This window comes from Rosa chinensis, chromosome 4 (genome assembly GCF_002994745.2).
Source record: "Rosa chinensis cultivar Old Blush chromosome 4, RchiOBHm-V2, whole genome shotgun sequence".
In the NCBI taxonomy this organism is placed as follows: Eukaryota; Viridiplantae; Streptophyta; class Magnoliopsida; order Rosales; family Rosaceae; genus Rosa; species Rosa chinensis.
The window spans coordinates 31,042,992-31,052,244 of record NC_037091.1 but is presented as its reverse complement, the minus strand read 5'-3'; the positions used below and the strand labels follow the sequence as shown (position 1 = coordinate 31,052,244).

General features: G+C 36.4%; 1 protein-coding gene across 5 annotated transcripts in view; it reads right to left on the bottom strand.

The window, feature by feature from the left end:
* Positions 1–694: 694 nt before the first annotated feature.
* LOC112197705 (disease resistance protein At4g27190) overlaps positions 695–9,253 on the bottom strand; it is a 34,375-nt gene continuing 25,816 nt past the window's right edge. For 4 of the 5 annotated variants that reach the window (XM_040519178.1, XM_040519177.1, XM_024338497.2 and 1 more), the window contains 5 exons: positions 8,584–8,934; positions 8,001–8,474; positions 2,495–3,277; positions 2,130–2,222; positions 695–1,281 (listed from right to left, as the gene is read on the bottom strand). In XM_040519178.1, the coding sequence (XP_040375112.1) occupies positions 1,123–1,281; positions 2,130–2,222; positions 2,495–3,277; positions 8,001–8,474; positions 8,584–8,934 (1,860 nt within the window). In that variant the 3' untranslated portion in view covers positions 695–1,122. The remainder of the gene's footprint in view (positions 1,282–2,129; positions 2,223–2,494; positions 3,278–8,000; positions 8,475–8,583; positions 8,935–9,253) is intronic. The other variant, XM_040519179.1, reaches the window with a different exon arrangement.

The window sequence follows — 9,253 nt, the reverse complement described above, 5'->3', positions numbered from 1 at the left end:
TCATATTTCAAGAGGCAACCAAGACTCGAGAGGAGGGAAATCTGCTGCTAAATTTTTAAGACTCAGATAACGGACAATACTTAATTGTGTTGTGCAATGTAGTCCTGAGAACAAAGTTGTCACTTTGTTGACATTCACACAACAGAACATTACTAATACTGTTGTACAATAGATTTTACTTAAACACACAATAGAAGATTTATGTTCCGTTGTGTGATTAGTGTTGTGTGATTAACTTTTTGTAGTAGTGAGATAATTGAAGTCTCAAGAAAGTTCAAATGAAAGTTAACTAGAATTTAAATGCCAATGGACAACAATAAACTATTATTGAGAGTCAATTCAAACAATATATAGGCTTTAATATCTCGTACTTAGGTGCATTTAGAACAGAGAAATGACCATTATTCTGTCATTGAAAGAAACATTAGATAATATTATTTAGACGATGATGTTATTGTTCTTCTAGTCCTATCACAATTATCTATAGTCTGAATCCATTAAAATTCACAGTTAAGAAAGCCACGGTGTAATCAGACAACATACGACTTTTTAAAATCTCTGTCGTCTAAAAAATCAAATGATAGAGAAAATTTATCGTCTGATACTCCCAAGAAATGGCACCATACTAGACAACAGAATTTTCTTCGATCAGACGACAAAGGGTGTCTGATAGCTATTTTGTCATGGTGATAAGAAATAGGCAGTATGTGACTGTGATTGAGATAAACAAGGGAAAACAAAGTTATTGTAACAAGCATACACAAAATCCTGAAGCTGTTGATCCAGATTGACCTACCTCCCAAGGTTTGTGAAGAAAATATAACAACTTAAAATGCTCAAGTGTCTAATCCTTGCACTCACTCTTAATTACCATCTTATTACATGACTCAAGAATACTCAGTTGATGGTGTATAGATTTCTAGTTACAAGATGTGTAGAATTAAATTATCCAACAACTAAGAGAGGAAATCAAAATTTCCACAACTGCCGGTATGAGATCGATCTCCAATGAAAAGCACACTTTCTTTTCTTTGCTATCAGAAAGTAAAGCTCTCATACTAATATCACAAGGCACACGCACATGAATCAACAAGAGCTACTTGGAACGACCAAGCGAAATGCTTAAACAAGCAAATCACGCATGTAAGTCCCGAACACCAACAGTAGCACGCACACTGACAATAGTACACACATTAAGCGCACAGTCTTCCTCTCAAACAGGTGTGCGTTCTGGACTTCTGTCGCACCGGATTCGATGAGCAATGGCGGCATCTCCGAGCACTAGCATTTTGAAAGGTGAACAAAGAATTCTCAGAACATGTTACAGTCAATTTCAAAGTACGTACGTAGAAGCAAGCAGAATATTATTATACATAATGGACAAAAGTGTTTATCGCGTGGCACAGTGGCATTGACATCATATGCTACTTCCAGGTGTGAAATGTGGTAAAGATCGATATCAAATAGACGTATATCCAAAAAGAATATTTGGATATGAGAAATAGTGTGAAAAAAAAAATGAAAAAAAGAGAAGCATTACGGAACTATAAAAGTTATTGTTTTAGTGTGCATTAATTATGTTACTATGTGGAAAGAACTAAGGCCTTGTTTGGTTCGTAAAATTGAAAGATTGGCAAGGGAAGCTAGTTTGGCACACCCAAGGATGGGCACAACTTTCCTGATGGATCCCCTGATTCCTCTCACACCATGGGATTCATTTTCCCGCATACTTTCCCTGCATTAATTGCTTACTCTAAAAATTATTTTAATAGTTGTTATTATCAAATTATGCAACAAAGTTTTTAATTTTGATTGTCTATGTTTTGTTAATAAGGATATTATTGAAAAATAGATGTTACCTACTTTCCTATTCATGCCTAAACCAAACATTGGAAAGGAAAATAAAATACATTTTCCGATAACTTTTCCAGCGTTTCCAAATATTGATAGGTAAACTAGTGAGAAATTTACTTTCCCATACTCATGGGATAGCCCAAGAAACCAATTTTTTTCCGGCAACCAAACTAAGCTTAAATGGATTATTACTCTCTGTCGTGATAGTATATTATTTATAATGGAGACGTAACCAAATAGGGAATACAAAAGATTTTTTGTGAATGAAAAGTTACCGATTCATCAACATTTGCGTCAACCTGTGTAGTTTCATCAATTGGTTCACCATCAGCACCACCAGTATCTATGTCGATCTTTTCCTTTATTACCTGTACCGTTTCATCATTTATAAAACATATGAAATGCATTAAAGAAAAATAACGAAATTAGTCAGACCAAAAAAAAAATGACAGAACTAATACGGAAATTGTAGCATATTGAAATGCATTTATAGACATCGACGGCATATATAGAGTTATAGACAGTAACAATATGGAAATTGTAGCATGTTGAACGTCTCTATATAGTAGATGTACGTTTAAGGTATTGGAAACCTGAATAAAAGATGTTTGGTCAATAATTATCATGAATAAAATTTTACCGTTGCACCATCATCAGCTTCAACGTCTGTGTCAACCTCTTCTTCTGTCACCTGTAGCGTTTCATCGTTATGAAAAATCTTCAGCTTGAGGCGTTTGCTTATGATTAAAGTTTCCAAAGATGGGAATCTGACAATCCAATCTCCAGAGCGAAAGCCTTGCAATCTTGGAAGGTTAGAAAGTTTCAGATATTTCAACTTGCTAAATACAATCTCATTTCCTGAATCATTATCTTCTTCTGTGCTACCCACTATTTCTACCAGTCTTGCACAATCCTCAACTATCAGGCATGTGAGTTGCATGAAACTTTTACCTATCGAGTAAGTTAACAAGTATTCCAATCTCCGACAACCAGTGACTTGCAATTTTGTCAGATTCTTGAAGGATATAGCTGATGATCTTAGATTCCTTAAGCTGTTACAACCACTTATCCATAGAATTTTCAGGTTCGGAAAATTTTGACCTTCTATTTGGGAGTTATCTTCCCCTAAATGCTTCAGCTTCCACATGCCCCAAAGCCATAACTCACTTAAATGAGAGAGGGTCCCAACTGCATTTATATCTCCACCACTGCTTTTCTCATGGAAATATATTTCATTGGAAGGAGCAGACCTCGTTATACTGAGTTTATCGGGATCAAGGAACTTCTCAAGTACAGCAGTAGACTCGGACTGTTTATTACCAAGTCGAAGAAATTCTAGTTTGTTAAAGAACTTTACTGGGAATGGACCATCCCAAATCTCCATACCGGACATGCCCACTACTTTCAAGTTGGGGAATGAATCCTGCAGTGTTATCAACGGGTTCGTGAATGTTAAAAGAACACAGATTAACTTCTGAATATACAAACTCAAGTTGATTTAAAAGCATGTACTAATTGAATGGTATCCACCATGTAGCGTCAGATAAAACTTTCTTTTAAAATAACTAGCAATCTCTCACGTACCATGCACGCAACACATGCAGTAATGACATGAAGAAAGAAGTGAAAAAAATTGGGTTAGTGCGTTATTTCAATTAATTATTTAATTAAAAATTATTTTTTATAACTATCACAATTGTCCATTTGTCCTTAACAATACAATTGAGTTTCAAAGTCCTTAAATCTTTCAAGTTTTTTTTTCTTGAAGTTCAAAAAAAAAAAAAAAAAAACTTTTGAGTTTATGATTTGTGAAAACTTTCAATTTTAATCGACAATATATGCACTTAAGTACTTTTTCAAATGAATATTCTCTTCAAAAGACACAAATAGAAACTACGTTCAGAAGAAAAAGAGCACAAACCCAGACATGGGAAGGGGGCCGGGAGGCGTATAGTAAAACTACATACTTTTGTAAAACTTGGAAAATGATTTTAGCTGCTTCAGTTATCAACTAACTATTGGTGTCTAGTCTAGTATCAACAGAGTCTAGTGATCCACCCAAAATAAAATAAAAAAATAAATAAAAAGTCTAGTGTTGTATCTATTTCCTTTGATGGAGGATCAAAATTCGTTTGTCTTATCTATCCTGGATTAAAACAAGGAACAAACCCAAAAAAAAAAAACACACAAAGAAAATTAAACAACAAAAGCTAGGTGGGCTCTCTTGTTTATATACATATTATACATACTTCTATTTCACTCCCTCCAAAAAGATAGAAAGAAAAACCGTGAATCTTTCTTAGTCGAAAAATTTGAAATCAGCCGGGATCCATTTAATAAAATATAAAAACAAAAATAAAAAAGTAAAAACAACTTTAAAAAACAAAAGTAAGCTTATTGCAGTTTGGCCTTTGGATGGGGGACGGGAGTCACGGGACTGAGGGGCGAACACTTGGGATCACTCACTTGGAATATAAGTTACTTGTACACCCCAAATATTTTATCTTTTTGACAGAGATACAAATTAATTAGGGGTTTTATCCATTTACCCCATTTTTAGAGATTTTTTCCCACTTACCCCATTAAGTTTTTTTAATTCTCTCTTACCCAATACACTCTAAGGGAGTCTTCCCTAATACCCCATTAAGATTTTTTTTTTTTTTTAATTTTTTTAATACCATTTTACCCCTCACCCCTTTGTTACTTAGAGAGAGATAAGAAAATGGAAGAGAGAGAAACCATAGGAGACTTCGCCGGAGCCCGTCACCGGCCGCCGGAATCCGGTCACCGGTCGCCGGAATCCGGCCAACTTTAGCATGAATCCGGTCAACTTTCGCCGGAATCCGGTCACCGGTCGCCGGATTCCGGTCACCGACTGCCGCCCATCGGAATTTGCTGAAAATCTCACCGGAAAGTTTTTTTGCCCCCAATAGACATCTATTGCCCCCCAATAGACGTCTATTGCCCCAATAGTCTATTGCCTCCTAATAGATGTCTATTGCCCCCCAATAGACGACTATCAGCCATGTATTGCCCCCCAATAGACGTTTAGATTACCGAAATGATAATTAATCTTCCTAAAACTGCACAAATAAAACTTTGATTAAAGAAAAAAACGAGGAGATTACATCAATTCAAAATGTCTATTGCCCCCTAATAGACGTCTATTGCCCTCCAATAAACCTTTAATAGACCTCTATTGCCCCCCAATAGCCCTTTTATACCATACATGTTCCATATTATTCAATTGCCAAAAGAAAGAAGAGAAGCCAAATTGGAGTATTTATGTATTTTGCCAAAAAAATTCCCTAGATATGAAAAAACTATACCCAAAACTGGACATGCAATAAACAAAAACTTATCACAAAAAAGAAATTATCTAATTTTCTTGCTAATGAAGAAAGACAAAAGAAGAATGAATAAAAAAATATTTAAAAAAAAAACAGACAAAAGAAGAATAAATAATAGCACCCGTGTCCCATACCTAACATTTAATCACCATTCTCCCACAGGTAGTGGCTACGTCCTACCTCTCTTTTCATTATCCATTCCTTCTCTCTTTAAGCTTTTTTCCTCTTTCTTTTGCTCCATTCTTCCATTACACTATCTTTATATTCCCTAGCCCTACTGCAAACCTCTAAGACAAACTCAATTCTGCAAAAATGGTGAATGAGACATGGATCGTTCCCTTTTTCGATCAAGGCCATCTATTTTCTGTAATGGAGATCTGCAAGCACTACTCTTCCAAACTCTCCTCCTCCATACCCTCATGTCTCCGCCAATACCCACTCCTCGAAATCGCTGAAATTTCTGAAGCACCACCGTCGGATTCGTCGTCTCTTCCATTGGAGCCATGTTCTACATTCCTGGCGCCGACAGCCCAGACCAAATCGGCGACTTATCGCCGACAGCACTGACCACCAGTGCTCGTCTACCTAAAATTTCCAATCCTATTGGTAATCGGTGACCGGAACGGTAAGGGCGACTTGCTCGACGGCGAAATGTTTCTCGCCGGAATTGAAAGAGATCAGAGAGGGGAGGGAGGGAGGGAGGGAGAGAGAGAGAAGAGAGAAGAGAGAGAGAGAGTCTGGTTTTATGAACAATTGGTAATTTTATAATTCTTTAAAGGTTAAAAGTGACATTTCGCAACTAAATGGGTTAGTGGGAATGAAAATTTGTTGCTGGGGTGAGTGGGCTAATGTTATGTTATTTTTGTGCTTTGGGTCAAGACCCCAATTAATTAAGCCAAAAGTCTTTTTTTTTTTTTTGGAAGAACATGAAACGCATAAATCAAATGGACATCGAGATTGCTTTTGTAATTGCAAAAAATATATATATATATAATAAAAAATAAAAAAAGACTATTAAAAAGGTTTATAGTTTTTTTTTTTATATTGGGGTAGGTTAGCGTTAGATAGCTAGCAACACACACACCCTTTGGGGGTATCCCAAGAGAGCCGAACTAATCCCTGCCGAATGCCACGGGGCATTAAGCACCCATTAGCTAGCCACCAAGGTCTCATGAGGATTCGAAAGCCAGACCTGGGGGTTCCAGATTGGGACCTTCTACCACCCTACTATCCCTAGTGGTTAAAAGGTTTATAGTTTTTACTAGGGCTGGGATTTTTAAACCGAAAAGCAGGAAAACCGAACCGAACCGACTAGTTCGGTGCGGTTCGGTGCGGTTCTTATACTTAAATATCTAGGTTCTGTTCTGAACAAAACTGAATGAAGACAAGTCAGTTCGGTGTCGGTTCTCAGTTATGGAAAAGCAAAAAAACCAAGGAACCGATTCTCTTATGTTTATACACGTGCTGCTCTCAATTATATCTAAACTTAAACAATTCCCATGTTTTAAAGGCTGTCAGAGATAATGGGTGAGCAGTTTGATTTTTTAAGAGTGGAAGCGGCAGGCAGCAACTGTAGCATGCACATGGGAATTCTTCTCAATTGAGAGTGGGAGAAAAAAAAAACAGAAAGATAAAAAGTGGGAGATAGTATGTGTTGGTTTAAGAACCTAAAATTCCCAGAATTACTTCGCCCCAAGTTTTCTCTTAAACACCTTGAGAGTCGGTGGCGCGATTTTGCCTAGGTTCTGGCCTAGATCTGACGCAAGTGTTTTCCCTTTCCTTTGTTTTTCCTTCAGGTTTGTTTGTTTTTCTGTTGGTTTCTCTCTACCCAACCCATCTTTCTCCAGATCTACTTTACCTTTATGCCTCAGATCGATCATTCCTTGTGCTCTGCTGTTTCCGACAGTTCTATTTTCATGCCTTCTACCATAGTTTGCTACTTTTCACTTTCAGCTTTTGTAAGTTTGTGTTGCTAGGAAACTGAAGGCTTGGGCTCGTACTGTGTTGATTTTTGCATACCGCACCAGAAATAGAAAGCAGATCAGAAACTGAGAACTAGCTCAGTTCTAGTATTCTAGAAATCAGGATAATGAACCCGACAAACCGAGGAACCGACTGGAGCATGGTCGGTTCGGTTTCATCTCGGTTCTAAAACTGGAAACTCACAAACCCGAACCGAGGAACAGTAATCGGTTTCGGTCTCGGTTCTTATACCGGAAATGGCAACACCGACCCGAGGCCAGCCCTAGTTTTTACAGCATTTGGAAAAAAAAAAAAATATATATATATATATATATATATATATATATATATATATATATAAAGGGATATCCAAATTATGAAATCAAGTGTTTATACTTCTAACAAAGTCGCTGCCAATGGAAATGCTACAGATTGTGTACAAATCTTCCACATCTTGGTATTGAGCTGGTAATTATACAAATTCTTTGGTGACTTAAATGGTAATTGTGCCGGTAATGATTTTCTAGGGTTCTTTATTTGGTATTTTTGGAAATTTATGTTGTTAATGAACCGAACAAGAAGATTGCAGCGGAAAGAAGTGAAGATGAGCACTAGTCAGGCCTCCATGGGATCTGATATCATGATAGAATTGCTGATGGTAAAAGAAATTACAGCAGAAGGAAAAACAGAGGAAAAAAACGAGCACCAAGTGATTGAAGTAAAACCATTTCATTAAAAGAATAAAAAAAAGTGACTAAAAAAATTAAAAATTTATAACAGCTTAAAAAAATAAAAACAAATTATCGCAAAAGAAACATATAAAGATGAGTTTACCTTCTTAATTACCAAGAGAGCTTGGTTAGTTGGTGTAAGACTCCTCGACTCGTAGTTTCTCTCAAAGCTTGAACACTCTTGGGCCAAAATCACCACTTTACTGCAACCATATACCCCCAAGTCTTCAAGTGACGGCCACCAGGAAATATGCATTCCAGGATAGAAACACCTCAAATGTGGCAAATCCCGAAAAAAGACAGAGTTTGCTTTTGGGAATACAAACTCCTGTGCTGTTTGTAGTCCATCTTCATTTGCAATGATTTCCTCCACTCCGCAGTTAATCACTTTCAAATGCATTAACTGCTTTAGACTTCTAACCATTGAGGATGGAAAAACACTTTTCAAACTCTGACACAAACAAACGTCTACTATCTCTAGATTTTTGAAACTCTCTGGAGAAAGTTGGTTGTGCCATAGTGTCATTAACCTGGTCAAGCCATTGATGAACAATCTCTTCAAGCTTGGAAATACTACCTGTATAAGTATCATTCATCTTATTAATACTTGTACATGTTTTAACTCAAGTGAACAGATTAATTATAAATGATGAAAGAACCGAAAACAAGACAAACAATTTGATCACCTTTTCGTCAAACAAAGCAGTCTCAAGGTTTTCTGTTGAGTCCCTTTCTTCAATTTCATTGTAGCTCTCTAATTGAAAAATCCCCGAGGATGGAAATCCAATATAACTTCTTGAGCAGAATCTTGTGAGGATTGGAAGATCTTTTAGCTCCAAATGTTGTAGCTTAGAAAACATGTCCTTCATATGCTTTTCATTAGATTCGTTTGTTGATACTATCTCTTCCATGGTTTGACATCCAGATATCTGAAGATGTGTGAGTTGTACAAGACTTCTAGCCATGGAAGATGATAACAAAAATCTCGAACCATCTAGGTCACTCACCACCAACCTTTTTAAGTTGGGAAAAACACCCTATATATAGCACAAATCGATTCTGATTATGAACTAAATTAGTTATAATTCCAACTGTAGACAAATAACTTCACTGCCTATAATTGTGGGTCGATATTGTATTAATATTCAATTTAATTTATATACCCATAAAAATGCAGCAACACCATTATAGTCTATAAAAAAATATTGGGATAGATGTGCTCAAGAGAGTATGTATTGTGCCACATTAAGTTGCAGTGTTGCACAAATTTGTATCTCTGAAAAGTTCTCAATATATGTCTTTTTGATTAACCAAATAGAAACTTTTGAACTCAAGAATGAAAATGGAGTGAGGAAG